The sequence below is a fragment of the Salmo salar genome, chromosome 28 (genome assembly GCF_965601325.2).
Source record: "Salmo salar chromosome 28, fSalSal1, whole genome shotgun sequence".
Classification (NCBI taxonomy): Eukaryota; Metazoa; Chordata; class Actinopteri; order Salmoniformes; family Salmonidae; genus Salmo; species Salmo salar.
The window spans coordinates 16803567-16823197 of NC_138318.1; the positions used below are offsets into that span (position 1 = coordinate 16803567).

General features: G+C 41.0%; 1 protein-coding gene and 4 non-coding genes across 7 annotated transcripts; all 5 read left to right on the plus strand.

Annotated features, from left to right (window-relative positions):
* Nucleotides 1-1955: 1955 nt before the first annotated feature.
* On the plus strand, nt 1956-2083 carry LOC123739319 (small nucleolar RNA ACA64). Its single transcript, XR_006767662.2, has one exon. It is a non-coding gene; the product is annotated as a small nucleolar RNA ACA64 (small nucleolar RNA).
* Nucleotides 2084-4211: 2128 nt separating this feature from the next.
* LOC123739316 (uncharacterized) lies at nt 4212-18648 on the plus strand. Of its 3 annotated transcripts, XM_082970379.1 has the most exons (11): nt 4212-4805; nt 7016-7139; nt 7339-7432; nt 7850-7981; nt 9647-9808; nt 12628-12729; nt 12951-13044; nt 13462-13584; nt 15251-15371; nt 18232-18355; nt 18555-18648. In XM_082970379.1, exons 4-9 carry the CDS (start codon nt 7974-7976, stop codon nt 15317-15319), a joined length of 558 nt encoding a protein of 185 aa, XP_082826505.1. In that variant the 5' UTR covers nt 4212-4805; nt 7016-7139; nt 7339-7432; nt 7850-7973; the 3' UTR covers nt 15320-15371; nt 18232-18355; nt 18555-18648. The 3 variants fall into 3 exon arrangements, with proteins under 3 accessions (XP_082826505.1, XP_082826507.1, XP_082826506.1); XM_082970381.1 differs by lacking the exon at nt 4212-4805 and having other exon boundaries at nt 15251-15412; XM_082970380.1 differs by lacking the exon at nt 4212-4805 and having other exon boundaries at nt 18232-18333.
* LOC123739320 (small nucleolar RNA ACA64) lies at nt 7568-7695 on the plus strand. Its single transcript, XR_006767663.2, has one exon. It is a non-coding gene; the product is annotated as a small nucleolar RNA ACA64 (small nucleolar RNA).
* On the plus strand, nt 13180-13307 carry LOC123739317 (small nucleolar RNA ACA64). The gene has a single exon (XR_006767661.1). It is a non-coding gene; the product is annotated as a small nucleolar RNA ACA64 (small nucleolar RNA).
* A 135-nt stretch (nt 18649-18783) lies between the features above and the next one.
* Nucleotides 18784-18911, plus strand: LOC123739321 (small nucleolar RNA ACA64). Its single transcript, XR_006767664.2, has one exon. It is a non-coding gene; the product is annotated as a small nucleolar RNA ACA64 (small nucleolar RNA).
* The last annotated feature ends 720 nt before the right edge of the window (nt 18912-19631 follow it).

A 19631-nucleotide genomic window follows, 5' to 3' on the forward strand; every position in this document is an offset into this window, starting at 1 on the left:
CAAATGATGTCAATTAGCCTATCTATCAGAAGCTTCTAACGCCATGACATAATTTTCTGGAATTTTCCAAGCTGTTTAAAGGCACCGTCAACTTAGTGTATGTGAATTTCTGACCCACTGGAATTGTGATACAATGAATTATAAGTGAAATAATCTGTCAGTAAACAATTGTTGGCAAAATTACTTGTCATGCACACAGTAGATGTCCTAACCGACTTGCCAAAACTATAGGTTGTTAACCTCTTTGGGCTAGCGTCCCACCTGGCCAACATCCGGTGAAATTGCAGAGCGCGAAATACAAAATTCGTAATATTAAACATTCCTGAAAATACAAGTGTCTTACATCGTTTAAAAGCTTAACTTCTTGTTAATCCAGCCGCTTTGTCAGATTTCAAAAAGGATTTACGGCGTAAGCACACCATACGATTATCTGAGGACAGCGCCCCGCGTACAAAAGCATTACAAACATCTTCCAACCAAGCAGAGGCGTCACGAAAGTCAGAAATGGCGATAAAATAAATCACACACCTTTGAAGATCTTCCTCTGGTTGCAATCACAAGGGTCCCAGCTACATAACAAATGGTTCTTTTGTTCGATAAAGTCCTTCTTTATATCCCCAAAAAGTCAGTTTAGTTGGTGCGCTTGACTCAGTAATCCACCGGTTTCCCTCATTCAAAATGCATACAAATGAATCCCGAAAGTTACCAATAAACTTCGTCCAAACAAATCAATGTTTGTAATCAATCCTCAGGTACCCTAATATGTAAATAAATGATCAAATATAAGATGGAGAATAGTATGTTCATTACCGGAGATAAATAACGAAGTGAGCGCCCTCACCGACGCGCGCCACAACACTTCAGCCAAAATGGGAGCCACTTAGAAAAACTACAAATTCTAGCTCATTTTTCAAAAAACAAGCCTGAAACTCTTTCTAAAGACTGACATCTGCTGGAAGCCCCAGGAACTGCAATCTGGGAGGATTTCCCCATAGACAGGCATTTTACATGGTGTCACCTCCAAAACCAAATTTTCCGGGTGGATTCTCCTCAGGTTTTCGCCTGCTATATCAGTTCTGTTATAATCACAGACATTATTTTAACCGTTTTGTAAACTTTAGTGTTTTCTATCCAATACTACCAATTATATGCATATCCTAGCCTCTGGGCCTGAGTAACAGGCAGTTTACTTTGGGCACCTCATTCATCCAAACTTCCGAATACTGCCCCCTATCCCTAAAGTTAACAAGACATTTGTGGAGTGATTTAAAACTCATTTTTCAACCACTCCAACCTAAGTATATGTAAACATCTGACTTCACCTGTAAGTTTAAATGTGCCTTTAAGCTAGCCCTTACAGAGTTCTAATCTAACGGAGTGTGTGTTTTCTCTACCCTGCTTAGGGAGCCTTATTCATTGAACCTGCAGAGCAAGAAGCTGGCCTTGGACATCCAGAGAACCATCCAGGGAACAACAATCTCCAGTTCTAAGAAAGGCTGCTGCTGGTGAGGCCTGCTCCCTGACTTAGTAAGTGCGCCTCAGCAAACCCTGTCCTCCTGTCCGTGTTGGACATGGGCAATGATGGTGCCATAGTGACTCAAAATATATCCAGACAGATCTCCCTCTCTATTGGAGCCTGTCTCTACAACTGACACAAAATGGCAAGTAATGCACATTCATTTATATACACATTGGCTCCTGCAACATGTTATTGTTTGTGTTTTAGCATGGCTTGTGTGGCCCACTCTGGGATGGCTGCAGATGAAATAGCAGAGAATATTGATTCAGCTGTCAGCACCATCGTGACAAAACTACGCATGGTGAGTTTGCTGCCAGGGTGTCTTCCTGATCTCCCTAATCAATTGTACTCCGTCAACACAGATATTTACAATTTTATTATACGTTAAATGGTCAGGTATACTCAATGTTTATTAATGCTAAAGAAATGTGTGGGCCCAGTCTGAAAATCACCTTTGATATCTCTGTTGTCTGGGGTGAGATTACAGGGCCTATAGTACTGTGGTACGTTAAGCTTATTGCCTGCTCTGTATAGCAGTGTGATTAAACCCATGTGCCTACAATCCTGACAAAGAAAGGCCTTTAACAAGTGGCCGCAATCTGAGTGATACGATACACAGAACACTGAGAATGTTTTCTTCACAGAAATAGTTTTGACCTAAATGTTTGAGTGAATGTGTTCTTTGAGTCTAAAGATGGCTGTGTTGTCTCTTTTGCAGAAAGAACCATTGATAAAGATCATCCACTTGAAAAGCCAATCAGTGGATCTGCCCATCTACACCTCTAACCTGAGTAACCTGACCCTGATAGAGGAAACACAGAAACAGACCATGGCTGCCATGGATGCCAAGGTAGGACTGCTACACACAAATGCTTGTAAAATGCATTGGAAGATTATATTGTTATTTGATCAATTATCTATTTTTGTCAAATTAAAGGACTCGTCTTTGCACTGGTTCGGAACCTGTTTTACTCTATTAATTTAGGTTTAAATCCAGTGCTATATGAAACCCATTCCAGTGAGGCAGGGGAGCGGTCTCCATTTTAGTGCTGTCTCCCTGTTCACTCTCTGGAAACATCAACATAGCTCTTAGTGCCACATATGGACTATTGAGGTCAATTGCAGACCTCTCTCTATTATTTACATGCATATGTATGCACATGCATACATGCAGTACCAGTAAAAGTTTGGCCATACCTACAAGGATAAATAAACCTAAATAAGTGTTTCTTTATTTTTACTATTTTCTACATTGTAGAATAATAGTGACGACATCAAAACTGAAATAACACACATGGAATCATGTAGTAACCAAAAGTGTTAAACAAATAAAAAAGATGTTATATTTGAGATTCTTCAAAGTAGCCACCCTTTGCCTTGACAGCTTTGCACAGTCTTGACATTCTCTCAACCAGCTTCATGAGGTAGTCACCTGGAATGCATGTCAAGGTGTGTGCCTTCTTAAAGGTTAAATAAGCAAAGAGAAACGACAGTCCATCAATACTTTAAAACATGAAGGTCAGTCAATATGGAAAGTTTCATGAACTTTGAAAGTATCTTCAAGTGCAGTCGCTGTGATGAAACTGGCTCTCAGGACCGCCACTGGAAAGGAAGACCCATAGGTACCTCAGCTGCAGAGGATAAGTTCATGAGAGTTAACTGCACCTCGGATTGCTGCCCAAATAAATGCTTCAGAGTTCAAGCAACAGATACATCTCAACATCAACTGTTCAAATTGCTGCAAAGAAACCACTACTAAAGGGCACCAATAAGAAGAGACTTTATTTGGCCAAGAAACACGAGCAATGGAAGTCCTTTGGTCAGTCCAAATAGGTGATTTTTATTTCCAACCGCCGTTGTCTTTGTGAGATGCAGAGTAGGTGAACGGATCGCCGCGTGTGTGGTTCCCACCGTGAAGCACGGACGAGGAGGTGTGGGGTGGTTTGCTGGTGACACTGATTTATTTAGAATTCAAGGCACACTTAACCAGTATGGCTACCACAGCATTCTGCAAGCGATATGCCATCCCATCTGGTTTGGGCTTATTGGGACATCATTTGTTTTTCAACAAGACAATGACCAACAGACCTCCAGGCTGTGTAAGGGCTATTTGACCAAGATGGAGCCTCAACCCAATTTGAGATGGTTTGGGATGAGTTGGACTGCAGAGTGAAGGAAAAGCAGCCAACAAGTGCTCAGCATATGTGGAAACACCTTCAAGACTGTTGGAAAAGAATTCCAGCTGAAGCTGGTTGAAAGAAAGCCCAGAGTGTGCAAAGCTGTCATCAAGGCAAATGGTGGCTACTTAGAAGAATCTAAAATGTATTTTGATTGAACACTTCTTCTTTTTACTACATGATTCCATGTGTTTCATAGTGTTGATGTCTAGTAAAAATAAAGAAAAACCCTTGAATGAGTAGGTGTCAACTTTTGACTGGTACTGTGTATGTGTGTTTATATAAACATGCAAGAGCTGGATCTCATCAATACCTGTGTCTTGTTTATGAAATTTCAGGAAAAATGCAAGCAAACAGAAGTCTGCAAAGAAAGAACAGAAGCCTACAGAAAAGAACTCTGGTGCTGACGGGGAGGAAGAGGTTCCCATAGTAACGCCAAGAAAAAAGGCTAAACTGGAGGTCTATACCCCGCTAGTGTCAACCAAATGCATTTTAATATTGTTAGTAGAATATATTGTTTATCAATGATCTGTTTTTATCAAATAAAATATTTCAAAGGACTCTTTGCACTGGTTCGGAACCTGGTTCACTCTCGGTATGAATTTTGGTTTAACTCCATTGCTATATGAAACCCATTCCAGTGAGGCAGGGGAGCGGTATCCATTTTGTGCTGACTCCCTGTTCACTCTCTGGGAACATCAACATAGCCCCTAGTGCTGTTCCCTGGTTTTGAAATACATGTCCTCTTATACAGTTGAAGTCGGAAGTTTACATGCACCTTAGCCAAATGCATTTCAACTCAGTTTTTCACAATTCCTGACACTTAATCCTAGTAAAAATTCCCTGTCTTAGGTTAGTTAGGATCACCACTTTATTTGAAGAATGTGAACTGTCAGAATAATAGTAGAGATTTATTTCAGCGTTTTATTTCTTTCATCGCAGTCCCAGTGTGTCAGAAGTTTACATGCACTCAATTAGTATTTGGTAGCATTGCCTTTAAATTGTTTCACTTGGGTCAAACGTTTCAGGTGGCCTTCCAGAAGCTTCCCACAATAAGTTGAATAAATCTTGGCCCATTCCTCCTGACAGAGCTGGTGTAACTGAGTCAGGTTTGTAGGCCTCCTTGCTCGCACGTGCTTTTTCAGTTCTGCCCACAAATTTTCTATAGAATTGAGGTCAGGGCTTTGTGATGGCCACTCCAATAATTTGACTTTGTTGTCCTTAAGCCATTTTGCCACAACTTTGGAAGTATGCGTGGGTTCATTGTCCATTTGGAAGACTCCTTTGCGACCAAGCTTTAACTTCCTGACTGATGTCTTGATGTTGCTTCAATATATCGACATAAATTTCCTGCCTCATGGTGCCGTCTATTTTGTGAACAGTTCTATTTTTGTTTCATCAGACCAGAGGACATTTCTCCAAAAAGTACGATCTTTGTCCCCATGTGCAGTTGCAAACCGTAGTCTGGCTTTTTTATGGCGGTTTTGGAGCAGTGGCTTCTTCCTTGCTGAGCGGCCTTTCAGGTAATGTCGATGTAGGACTCGTTTTACTGTGGATCTAGATACTTTTGTACCTATTTCCTCCAGCATCAGCTGCTGTTCTGGGATTGATTTGCACTTTTCGCACCAAAATACGTTAATCTCTAGGAGACAGAACGCGTCTCCTTCCTGAGCGGTATGACGGCTGCGTGGTCCCATGGTGTTTATACTTGCGTACTATTGTTTGTACAGATGAACGTGGTACCATCAGGTGTTTGGAAATTGCTCCCAAGGATGAACCAGACTTGTGGAGGTCTACAATTTGTTATTCTGAGGTCTTGGCTGATTTCTTTTGATTTTCCCATGATGTCAAGCAAAGAGGCACTGATTTTGAAGGTAGGCCTTGAAATACATCCACAGGTAGACCTCCAATTGACTCAAATGATGTCAATTAGCCTATCTATCAGAAGCTTCTAACGCCATGACATAATTTTCTGGAATTTTCCAAGCTGTTTAAAGGCACCGTCAACTTAGTGTATGTGAATTTCTGACCCACTGGAATTGTGATACAATGAATTATAAGTGAAATAATCTGTCAGTAAACAATTGTTGGCAAAATTACTTGTCATGCACACAGTAGATGTCCTAACCGACTTGCCAAAACTATAGGTTGTTAACCTCTTTGGGCTAGCGTCCCACCTGGCCAACATCCGGTGAAATTGCAGAGCGCGAAATACAAAATTCGTAATATTAAACATTCCTGAAAATACAAGTGTCTTACATCGTTTAAAAGCTTAACTTCTTGTTAATCCAGCCGCTTTGTCAGATTTCAAAAAGGATTTACGGCGTAAGCACACCATACGATTATCTGAGGACAGCGCCCCGCGTACAAAAGCATTACAAACATCTTCCAACCAAGCAGAGGCGTCACGAAAGTCAGAAATGGCGATAAAATAAATCACACACCTTTGAAGATCTTCCTCTGGTTGCAATCACAAGGGTCCCAGCTACATAACAAATGGTTCTTTTGTTCGATAAAGTCCTTCTTTATATCCCCAAAAAGTCAGTTTAGTTGGTGCGCTTGACTCAGTAATCCACCGGTTTCCCTCATTCAAAATGCATACAAATGAATCCCGAAAGTTACCAATAAACTTCGTCCAAACAAATCAATGTTTGTAATCAATCCTCAGGTACCCTAATATGTAAATAAATGATCAAATATAAGATGGAGAATAGTATGTTCATTACCGGAGATAAATAACGAAGTGAGCGCCCTCACCGACGCGCGCCACAACACTTCAGCCAAAATGGGAGCCACTTAGAAAAACTACAAATTCTAGCTCATTTTTCAAAAAACAAGCCTGAAACTCTTTCTAAAGACTGACATCTGCTGGAAGCCCCAGGAACTGCAATCTGGGAGGATTTCCCCATAGACAGGCATTTTACATGGTGTCACCTCCAAAACCAAATTTTCCGGGTGGATTCTCCTCAGGTTTTCGCCTGCTATATCAGTTCTGTTATAATCACAGACATTATTTTAACCGTTTTGTAAACTTTAGTGTTTTCTATCCAATACTACCAATTATATGCATATCCTAGCCTCTGGGCCTGAGTAACAGGCAGTTTACTTTGGGCACCTCATTCATCCAAACTTCCGAATACTGCCCCCTATCCCTAAAGTTAACAAGACATTTGTGGAGTGATTTAAAACTCATTTTTCAACCACTCCAACCTAAGTATATGTAAACATCTGACTTCACCTGTAAGTTTAAATGTGCCTTTAAGCTAGCCCTTACAGAGTTCTAATCTAACGGAGTGTGTGTTTTCTCTACCCTGCTTAGGGAGCCTTATTCATTGAACCTGCAGAGCAAGAAGCTGGCCTTGGACATCCAGAGAACCATCCAGGGAACAACAATCTCCAGTTCTAAGAAAGGCTGCTGCTGGTGAGGCCTGCTCCCTGACTTAGTAAGTGCGCCTCAGCAAACCCTGTCCTCCTGTCCGTGTTGGACATGGGCAATGATGGTGCCATAGTGACTCAAAATATATCCAGACAGATCTCCCTCTCTATTGGAGCCTGTCTCTACAACTGACACAAAATGGCAAGTAATGCACATTCATTTATATACACATTGGCTCCTGCAACATGTTATTGTTTGTGTTTTAGCATGGCTTGTGTGGCCCACTCTGGGATGGCTGCAGATGAAATAGCAGAGAATATTGATTCAGCTGTCAGCACCATCGTGACAAAACTACGCATGGTGAGTTTGCTGCCAGGGTGTCTTCCTGATCTCCCTAATCAATTGTACTCCGTCAACACAGATATTTACAATTTTATTATACGTTAAATGGTCAGGTATACTCAATGTTTATTAATGCTAAAGAAATGTGTGGGCCCAGTCTGAAAATCACCTTTGATATCTCTGTTGTCTGGGGTGAGATTACAGGGCCTATAGTACTGTGGTACGTTAAGCTTATTGCCTGCTCCGTATAGCAGTGTGATTAAACCCATGTGCCTACAATCCTGACAAAGAAAGGCCTTTAACAAGTGGCCGCAATCTGAGTGATACGATACACAGAACACTGAGAATGTTTTCTTCACAGAAATAGTTTTGACCTAAATGTTTGAGTGAATGTGTTCTTTGAGTCTAAAGATGGCTGTGTTGTCTCTTTTGCAGAAAGAACCATTGATAAAGATCATCCACTTGAAAAGCCAATCAGTGGATCTGCCCATCTACACCTCTAACCTGAGTAACCTGACCCTGATAGAGGAAACACAGAAACAGACCATGGCTGCCATGGATGCCAAGGTAGGACTGCTACACACAAATGCTTGTAAAATGCATTGGAAGATTATATTGTTATTTGATCAATTATCTATTTTTGTCAAATTAAAGGACTCGTCTTTGCACTGGTTCGGAACCTGTTTTACTCTATTAATTTAGGTTTAAATCCAGTGCTATATGAAACCCATTCCAGTGAGGCAGGGGAGCGGTCTCCATTTTAGTGCTGTCTCCCTGTTCACTCTCTGGAAACATCAACATAGCTCTTAGTGCCACATATGGACTATTGAGGTCAATTGCAGACCTCTCTCTATTATTTACATGCATATGTATGCACATGCATACATGCAGTACCAGTAAAAGTTTGGCCATACCTACAAGGATAAATAAACCTAAATAAGTGTTTCTTTATTTTTACTATTTTCTACATTGTAGAATAATAGTGAAGACATCAAAACTGAAATAACACACATGGAATCATGTAGTAACCAAAAGTGTTAAACAAATAAAAAAGATGTTATATTTGAGATTCTTCAAAGTAGCCACCCTTTGCCTTGACAGCTTTGCACAGTCTTGACATTCTCTCAACCAGCTTCATGAGGTAGTCACCTGGAATGCATGTCAAGGTGTGTGCCTTCTTAAAGGTTAAATAAGCAAAGAGAAACGACAGTCCATCAATACTTTAAAACATGAAGGTCAGTCAATATGGAAAGTTTCATGAACTTTGAAAGTATCTTCAAGTGCAGTCGCTGTGATGAAACTGGCTCTCAGGACCGCCACTGGAAAGGAAGACCCATAGGTACCTCAGCTGCAGAGGATAAGTTCATGAGAGTTAACTGCACCTCGGATTGCTGCCCAAATAAATGCTTCAGAGTTCAAGCAACAGATACATCTCAACATCAACTGTTCAAATTGCTGCAAAGAAACCACTACTAAAGGGCACCAATAAGAAGAGAGTTTATTTGGCCAAGAAACACGAGCAATGGAAGTCCTTTGGTCAGTCCAAATAGGTGATTTTTATTTCCAACCACCGTTGTCTTTGTGAGATGCAGAGTAGGTGAACGGATCGCCGCGTGTGTGGTTCCCACCGTGAAGCACGGACGAGGAGGTGTGGGGTGGTTTGCTGGTGACACTGATTTATTTAGAATTCAAGGCACACTTAACCAGTATGGCTACCACAGCATTCTGCAAGCGATATGCCATCCCATCTGGTTTGGGCTTATTGGGACATCATTTGTTTTTCAACAAGACAATGACCAACAGACCTCCAGGCTGTGTAAGGGCTATTTGACCAAGATGGAGCCTCAACCCAATTTGAGATGGTTTGGGATGAGTTGGACTGCAGAGTGAAGGAAAAGCAGCCAACAAGTGCTCAGCATATGTGGAAACACCTTCAAGACTGTTGGAAAAGAATTCCAGCTGAAGCTGGTTGAAAGAAAGCCCAGAGTGTGCAAAGCTGTCATCAAGGCAAATGGTGGCTACTTAGAAGAATCTAAAATGTATTTTGATTGAACACTTCTTCTTTTTACTACATGATTCCATGTGTTTCATAGTGTTGATGTCTAGTAAAAATAAAGAAAAACCCTTGAATGAGTAGGTGTCAACTTTTGACTGGTACTGTGTATGTGTGTTTATATAAACATGCAAGAGCTGGATCTCATCAATACCTGTGTCTTGTTTATGAAATTTCAGGAAAAATGCAAGCAAACAGAAGTCTGCAAAGAAAGAACAGAAGCCTACAGAAAAGAACTCTGGTGCTGACGGGGAGGAAGAGGTTCCCATAGTAACGCCAAGAAAAAAGGCTAAACTGGAGGTCTATACCCCGCTAGTGTCAACCAAATGCATTTTAATATTGTTAGTAGAATATATTGTTTATCAATGATCTGTTTTTATCAAATAAAATATTTCAAAGGACTCTTTGCACTGGTTCGGAACCTGGTTCACTCTCGGTATGAATTTTGGTTTAACTCCATTGCTATATGAAACCCATTCCAGTGAGGCAGGGGAGCGGTATCCATTTTGTGCTGACTCCCTGTTCACTCTCTGGGAACATCAACATAGCCCCTAGTGCTGTTCCCTGGTTTTGAAATACATGTCCTCTTATACAGTTGAAGTCGGAAGTTTACATGCACCTTAGCCAAATGCATTTCAACTCAGTTTTTCACAATTCCTGACACTTAATCCTAGTAAAAATTCCCTGTCTTAGGTTAGTTAGGATCACCACTTTATTTGAAGAATGTGAACTGTCAGAATAATAGTAGAGATTTATTTCAGCGTTTTATTTCTTTCATCGCAGTCCCAGTGTGTCAGAAGTTTACATGCACTCAATTAGTATTTGGTAGCATTGCCTTTAAATTGTTTCACTTGGGTCAAACGTTTCAGGTGGCCTTCCAGAAGCTTCCCACAATAAGTTGAATAAATCTTGGCCCATTCCTCCTGACAGAGCTGGTGTAACTGAGTCAGGTTTGTAGGCCTCCTTGCTCGCACGTGCTTTTTCAGTTCTGCCCACAAATTTTCTATAGAATTGAGGTCAGGGCTTTGTGATGGCCACTCCAATAATTTGACTTTGTTGTCCTTAAGCCATTTTGCCACAACTTTGGAAGTATGCGTGGGTTCATTGTCCATTTGGAAGACTCCTTTGCGACCAAGCTTTAACTTCCTGACTGATGTCTTGATGTTGCTTCAATATATCGACATAAATTTCCTGCCTCATGGTGCCGTCTATTTTGTGAACAGTTCTATTTTTGTTTCATCAGACCAGAGGACATTTCTCCAAAAAGTACGATCTTTGTCCCCATGTGCAGTTGCAAACCGTAGTCTGGCTTTTTTATGGCGGTTTTGGAGCAGTGGCTTCTTCCTTGCTGAGCGGCCTTTCAGGTAATGTCGATGTAGGACTCGTTTTACTGTGGATCTAGATACTTTTGTACCTATTTCCTCCAGCATCAGCTGCTGTTCTGGGATTGATTTGCACTTTTCGCACCAAAATACGTTAATCTCTAGGAGACAGAACGCGTCTCCTTCCTGAGCGGTATGACGGCTGCGTGGTCCCATGGTGTTTATACTTGCGTACTATTGTTTGTACAGATGAACGTGGTACCATCAGGTGTTTGGAAATTGCTCCCAAGGATGAACCAGACTTGTGGAGGTCTACAATTTGTTATTCTGAGGTCTTGGCTGATTTCTTTTGATTTTCCCATGATGTCAAGCAAAGAGGCACTGATTTTGAAGGTAGGCCTTGAAATACATCCACAGGTAGACCTCCAATTGACTCAAATGATGTCAATTAGCCTATCTATCAGAAGCTTCTAACGCCATGACATAATTTTCTGGAATTTTCCAAGCTGTTTAAAGGCACCGTCAACTTAGTGTATGTGAATTTCTGACCCACTGGAATTGTGATACAATGAATTATAAGTGAAATAATCTGTCAGTAAACAATTGTTGGCAAAATTACTTGTCATGCACACAGTAGATGTCCTAACCGACTTGCCAAAACTATAGGTTGTTAACCTCTTTGGGCTAGCGTCCCACCTGGCCAACATCCGGTGAAATTGCAGAGCGCGAAATACAAAATTCGTAATATTAAACATTCCTGAAAATACAAGTGTCTTACATCGTTTAAAAGCTTAACTTCTTGTTAATCCAGCCGCTTTGTCAGATTTCAAAAAGGATTTACGGCGTAAGCACACCATACGATTATCTGAGGACAGCGCCCCGCGTACAAAAGCATTACAAACATCTTCCAACCAAGCAGAGGCGTCACGAAAGTCAGAAATGGCGATAAAATAAATCACACACCTTTGAAGATCTTCCTCTGGTTGCAATCACAAGGGTCCCAGCTACATAACAAATGGTTCTTTTGTTCGATAAAGTCCTTCTTTATATCCCCAAAAAGTCAGTTTAGTTGGTGCGCTTGACTCAGTAATCCACCGGTTTCCCTCATTCAAAATGCATACAAATGAATCCCGAAAGTTACCAATAAACTTCGTCCAAACAAATCAATGTTTGTAATCAATCCTCAGGTACCCTAATATGTAAATAAATGATCAAATATAAGATGGAGAATAGTATGTTCATTACCGGAGATAAATAACGAAGTGAGCGCCCTCACCGACGCGCGCCACAACACTTCAGCCAAAATGGGAGCCACTTAGAAAAACTACAAATTCTAGCTCATTTTTCAAAAAACAAGCCTGAAACTCTTTCTAAAGACTGACATCTGCTGGAAGCCCCAGGAACTGCAATCTGGGAGGATTTCCCCATAGACAGGCATTTTAAATGGTGTCACCTCCAAAACCAAATTTTCCGGGTGGATTCTCCTCAGGTTTTCGCCTGCTATATCAGTTCTGTTATAATCACAGACATTATTTTAACCGTTTTGTAAACTTTAGTGTTTTCTATCCAATACTACCAATTATATGCATATCCTAGCCTCTGGGCCTGAGTAACAGGCAGTTTACTTTGGGCACCTCATTCATCCAAACTTCCGAATACTGCCCCCTATCCCTAAAGTTAACAAGACATTTGTGGAGTGATTTAAAACTCATTTTTCAACCACTCCAACCTAAGTATATGTAAACATCTGACTTCACCTGTAAGTTTAAATGTGCCTTTAAGCTAGCCCTTACAGAGTTCTAATCTAACGGAGTGTGTGTTTTCTCTACCCTGCTTAGGGAGCCTTATTCATTGAACCTGCAGAGCAAGAAGCTGGCCTTGGACATCCAGAGAACCATCCAGGGAACAACAATCTCCATTTCTAAGAAAGGCTGCTGCTGGTGAGGCCTGCTCCCTGACTTAGTAAGTGCGCCTCAGCAAACCCTGTCCTCCTGTCCGTGTTGGACATGGGCAATGATGGTGCCATAGTGACTCAAAATATATCCAGACAGATCTCCCTCTCTATTGGAGCCTGTCTCTACAACTGACACAAAATGGCAAGTAATGCACATTCATTTATATACACATTGGCTCCTGCAACATGTTATTGTTTGTGTTTTAGCATGGCTTGTGTGGCCCACTCTGGGATGGCTGCAGATGAAATAGCAGAGAATATTGATTCAGCTGTCAGCACCATCGTGACAAAACTACGCATGGTGAGTTTGCTGCCAGGGTGTCTTCCTGATCTCCCTAATCAATTGTACTCCGTCAACACAGATATTTACAATTTTATTATACGTTAAATGGTCAGGTATACTCAATGTTTATTAATGCTAAAGAAATGTGTGGGCCCAGTCTGAAAATCACCTTTGATATCTCTGTTGTCTGGGGTGAGATTACAGGGCCTATAGTACTGTGGTACGTTAAGCTTATTGCCTGCTCTGTATAGCAGTGTGATTAAACCCATGTGCCTACAATCCTGACAAAGAAAGGCCTTTAACAAGTGGCCGCAATCTGAGTGATACGATACACAGAACACTGAGAGTGTTTTCTTCACAGAAATAGTTTTGACCTAAATGTTTGAGTGAATGTGTTCTTTGAGTCTAAAGATGGCTGTGTTGTCTCTTTTGCAGAAAGAACCATTGATAAAGATCATCCACTTGAAAAGCCAATCAGTGGATCTGCCCATCTACACCTCTAACCTGAGTAACCTGACCCTGATAGAGGAAACACAGAAACAGACCATGGATGCCAAGGTAGGACTGCTACACACAAATGCTTGTAAAATGCATTGGAAGATTATATTGTTATTTGATCAATTATCTATTTTTGTCAAATTAAAGGACTCGTCTTTGCACTGGTTCGGAACCTGTTTTACTCTATTAATTTAGGTTTAAATCCAGTGCTATATGAAACCCATTCCAGTGAGGCAGGGGAGCGGTCTCCATTTTAGTGCTGTCTCCCTGTTCACTCTCTGGAAACATCAACATAGCTCTTAGTGCCACATATGGACTATTGAGGTCAATTGCAGACCTCTCTCTATTATTTACATGCATATGTATGCACATGCATACATGCAGTACCAGTAAAAGTTTGGCCATACCTACAAGGATAAATAAACCTAAATAAGTGTTTCTTTATTTTTACTATTTTCTACATTGTAGAATAATAGTGAAGACATCAAAACTGAAATAACACACATGGAATCATGTAGTAACCAAAAGTGTTAAACAAATAAAAAAGATGTTTATATTTGAGATTCTTCAAAGTAGCCACCCTTTGCCTTGACAGCTTTGCACAGTCTTGACATTCTCTCAACCAGCTTCATGAGGTAGTCACCTGGAATGCATGTCAAGGTGTGTGCCTTCTTAAAGGTTAAATAAGCAAAGAGAAACGACAGTCCATCAATACTTTAAAACATGAAGGTCAGTCAATATGGAAAGTTTCATGAACTTTGAAAGTATCTTCAAGTGCAGTCGCTGTGATGAAACTGGCTCTCAGGACCGCCACTGGAAAGGAAGACCCATAGGTACCTCAGCTGCAGAGGATAAGTTCATGAGAGTTAACTGCACCTCGGATTGCTGCCCAAATAAATGCTTCAGAGTTCAAGCAACAGATACATCTCAACATCAACTGTTCAAATTGCTGCAAAGAAACCACTACTAAAGGGCACCAATAAGAAGAGAGTTTATTTGGCCAAGAAACACGAGCAATGGAAGTCCTTTGGTCAGTCCAAATAGGTGATTTTTATTTCCAACCGCCGTTGTCTTTGTGAGATGCAGAGTAGGTGAACGGATCGCCGCGTGTGTGGTTCCCACCGTGAAGCACGGACGAGGAGGTGTGGGGTGGTTTGCTGGTGACACTGATTTATTTAGAATTCAAGGCACACTTAACCAGTATGGCTACCACAGCATTCTGCAAGCGATATGCCATCCCATCTGGTTTGGGCTTATTGTGACATCATTTGTTTTTCAACAAGACAATGACCAACAGACCTCCAGGCTGTGTAAGGGCTATTTGACCAAGATGGAGCCTCAACCCAATTTGAGATGGTTTGGGATGAGTTGGACTGCAGAGTGAAGGAAAAGCAGCCAACAAGTGCTCAGCATATGTGGAAACACCTTCAAGACTGTTGGAAAAGAATTCCAGCTGAAGCTGGTTGAAAGAAAGCCCAGAGTGTGCAAAGCTGTCATCAAGGCAAATGGTGGCTACTTAGAAGAATCTAAAATGTATTTTGATTGAACACTTCTTCTTTTTACTACATGATTCCATGTGTTTCATAGTGTTGATGTCTAGTAAAAATAAAGAAAAACCCTTGAATGAGTAGGTGTCAACTTTTGACTGGTACTGTGTATGTGTGTTTATATAAACATGCAAGAGCTGGATCTCATCAATACCTGTGTCTTGTTTATGAAATTTCAGGAAAAATGCAAGCAAACAGAAGTCTGCAAAGAAAGAACAGAAGCCTACAGAAAAGAACTCTGGTGCTGACGGGGAGGAAGAGGTTCCCATAGTAACGCCAAGAAAAAAGGCTAAACTGGAGGTCTATACCCCGCTAGTGTCAACCAAATGCATTTTAATATTGTTAGTAGAATATATTGTTTATCAATGATCTGTTTTTATCAAATAAAATATTTCAAAGGACTCTTTGCACTGGTTCGGAACCTGGTTCACTCTCGGTATGAATTTTGGTTTAACTCCATTGCTATATGAAACCCATTCCAGTGAGGCAGGGGAGCGGTATCCATTTTGTGCTGACTCCCTGTTCACTCTCTGGGAACATCAACATAGCCCCTAGTGCTGTTCCCTGGTTTTGAAATACATGTCCTCTTATACAGTTGAAGTCGGAAGTTTACATGCACCTTAGCCAAATGCATTTCAACTCAGTTTTTCACAATTCCTGACACTTAATCCTAGTAAAAATTCCCTGTCTTAGGTTAGTTAGGATCACCACTTTATTTGAAGAATGTGAACTGTCAGAATAATAGTAGAGATTTATTTCAGCGTTTTATTTCTTTCATCGCAGTCCCAGTGTGTCAGAAGTTTACATGCACTCAATTAGTATTTGGTAGCATTGCCTTTAAATTGTTTCACTTGGGTCAAACGTTTCAGGTGGCCTTCCAGAAGCTTCCCACAATAAGTTGAATAAATCTTGGCCCATTCCTCCTGACAGAGCTGGTGTAACTGAGTCAGGTTTGTAGGCCTCCTTGCTCGCACGTGCTTTTTCAGTTCTGCCCACAAATTTTCTATAGAATTGAGGTCAGGGCTTTGTGATGGCCACTCCAATAATTTGACTTTGTTGTCCTTAAGCCATTTTGCCACAACTTTGGAAGTATGCGTGGGTTCATTGTCCATTTGGAAGACTCCTTTGCGACCAAGCTTTAACTTCCTGACTGATGTCTTGATGTTGCTTCAATATATCGACATAAATTTCCTGCCTCATGGTGCCGTCTATTTTGTGAACAGTTCTATTTTTGTTTCATCAGACCAGAGGACATTTCTCCAAAAAGTACGATCTTTGTCCCCATGTGCAGTTGCAAACCGTAGTCTGGCTTTTTTATGGCGGTTTTGGAGCAGTGGCTTCTTCCTTGCTGAGCGGCCTTTCAGGTAATGTCGATGTAGGACTCGTTTTACTGTGGATCTAGATACTTTTGTACCTATTTCCTCCAGCATCAGCTGCTGTTCTGGGATTGATTTGCACTTTTCGCACCAAAATACGTTAATCTCTAGGAGACAGAACGCGTCTCCTTCCTGAGCGGTATGACGGCTGCGTGGTCCCATGGTGTTTATACTTGCGTACTATTGTTTGTACAGATGAACGTGGTACCATCAGGTGTTTGGAAATTGCTCCCAAGGATGAACCAGACTTGTGGAGGTCTACAATTTGTTATTCTGAGGTCTTGGCTGATTTCTTTTGATTTTCCCATGATGTCAAGCAAAGAGGCACTGATTTTGAAGGTAGGCCTTGAAATACATCCACAGGTAGACCTCCAATTGACTCAAATGATGTCAATTAGCCTATCTATCAGAAGCTTCTAACGCCATGACATAATTTTCTGGAATTTTCCAAGCTGTTTAAAGGCACCGTCAACTTAGTGTATGTGAATTTCTGACCCACTGGAATTGTGATACAATGAATTATAAGTGAAATAATCTGTCAGTAAACAATTGTTGGCAAAATTACTTGTCATGCACACAGTAGATGTCCTAACCGACTTGCCAAAACTATAGGTTGTTAACCTCTTTGGGCTAGCGTCCCACCTGGCCAACATCCGGTGAAATTGCAGAGCGCGAAATACAAAATTCGTAATATTAAACATTCCTGAAAATACAAGTGTCTTACATCGTTTAAAAGCTTAACTTCTTGTTAATCCAGCCGCTTTGTCAGATTTCAAAAAGGATTTACGGCGTAAGCACACCATACGATTATCTGAGGACAGCGCCCCGCGTACAAAAGCATTACAAACATCTTCCAACCAAGCAGAGGCGTCACGAAAGTCAGAAATGGCGATAAAATAAATCACACACCTTTGAAGATCTTCCTCTGGTTGCAATCACAAGGGTCCCAGCTACATAACAAATGGTTCTTTTGTTCGATAAAGTCCTTCTTTATATCCCCAAAAAGTCAGTTTAGTTGGTGCGCTTGACTCAGTAATCCACCGGTTTCCCTCATTCAAAATGCATACAAATGAATCCCGAAAGTTACCAATAAACTTCGTCCAAACAAATCAATGTTTGTAATCAATCCTCAGGTACCCTAATATGTAAATAAATGATCAAATATAAGATGGAGAATAGTATGTTCATTACCGGAGATAAATAACGAAGTGAGCGCCCTCACCGACGCGCGCCACAACACTTCAGCCAAAATGGGAGCCACTTAGAAAAACTACAAATTCTAGCTCATTTTTCAAAAAACAAGCCTGAAACTCTTTCTAAAGACTGACATCTGCTGGAAGCCCCAGGAACTGCAATCTGGGAGGATTTCCCCATAGACAGGCATTTTAAATGGTGTCACCTCCAAAACCAAATTTTCCGGGTGGATTCTCCTCAGGTTTTCGCCTGCTATATCAGTTCTGTTATAATCACAGACATTATTTTAACCGTTTTGTAAACTTTAGTGTTTTCTATCCAATACTACCAATTATATGCATATCCTAGCCTCTGGGCCTGAGTAACAGGCAGTTTACTTTGGGCACCTCATTCATCCAAACTTCCGAATACTGCCCCCTATCCCTAAAGTTAACAAGACATTTGTGGAGTGATTTAAAACTCATTTTTCAACCACTCCAACCTAAGTATATGTAAACATCTGACTTCACCTGTAAGTTTAAATGTGCCTTTAAGCTAGCCCTTACAGAGTTCTAATCTAACGGAGTGTGTGTTTTCTCTACCCTGCTTAGGGAGCCTTATTCATTGAACCTGCAGAGCAAGAAGCTGGCCTTGGACATCCAGAGAACCATCCAGGGAACAACAATCTCCATTTCTAAGAAAGGCTGCTGCTGGTGAGGCCTGCTCCCTGACTTAGTAAGTGCGCCTCAGCAAACCCTGTCCTCCTGTCCGTGTTGGACATGGGCAATGATGGTGCCATAGTGACTCAAAATATATCCAGACAGATCTCCCTCTCTATTGGAGCCTGTCTCTACAACTGACACAAAATGGCAAGTAATGCACATTCATTTATATACACATTGGCTCCTGCAACATGTTATTGTTTGTGTTTTAGCATGGCTTGTGTGGCCCACTCTGGGATGGCTGCAGATGAAATAGCAGAGAATATTGATTCAGCTGTCAGCACCATCGTGACAAAACTACGCATGGTGAGTTTGCTGCCAGGGTGTCTTCCTGATCTCCCTAATCAATTGTACTCCGTCAACACAGATATTTACAATTTTATTATACGTTAAATGGTCAGGTATACTCAATGTTTATTAATGCTAAAGAAATGTGTGGGCCCAGTCTGAAAATCACCTTTGATATCTCTGTTGTCTGGGGTGAGATTACAGGGCCTATAGTACTGTGGTACGTTAAGCTTATTGCCTGCTCTGTATAGCAGTGTGATTAAACCCATGTGCCTACAATCCTGACAAAGAAAGGCCTTTAACAAGTGGCCGCAATCTGAGTGATACGATACACAGAACACTGAGAGTGTTTTCTTCACAGAAATAGTTTTGACCTAAATGTTTGAGTGAATGTGTTCTTTGAGTCTAAAGATGGCTGTGTTGTCTCTTTTGCAGAAAGAACCATTGATAAAGATCATCCACTTGAAAAGCCAATCAGTGGATCTGCCCATCTACACCTCTAACCTGAGTAACCTGACCCTGATAGAGGAAACACAGAAACAGACCATGGATGCCAAGGTAGGACTGCTACACACAAATGCTTGTAAAATGCATTGGAAGATTATATTGTTATTTGATCAATTATCTATTTTTGTCAAATTAAAGGACTCGTCTTTGCACTGGTTCGGAACCTGTTTTACTCTATTAATTTAGGTTTAAATCCAGTGCTATATGAAACCCATTCCAGTGAGGCAGGGGAGCGGTCTCCATTTTAGTGCTGTCTCCCTGTTCACTCTCTGGAAACATCAACATAGCTCTTAGTGCCACATATGGACTATTGAGGTCAATTGCAGACCTCTCTCTATTATTTACATGCATATGTATGCACATGCATACATGCAGTACCAGTAAAAGTTTGGCCATACCTACAAGGATAAATAAACCTAAATAAGTGTTTCTTTATTTTTACTATTTTCTACATTGTAGAATAATAGTGAAGACATCAAAACTGAAATAACACA

Excerpts from the sequence above, each read along its gene's own strand:
- LOC123739316 (XM_082970379.1), top strand. Across the intron at positions 13,045-13,461 it reads TCGTGACAAAACTACGCATG|AAAGAACCATTGATAAAGAT; the intron begins GTGAGTTTGCTG and ends TCTCTTTTGCAG. Across the intron at positions 13,585-15,250 it reads AACAGACCATGGATGCCAAG|GAAAAATGCAAGCAAACAGA; the intron begins GTAGGACTGCTA and ends ATGAAATTTCAG.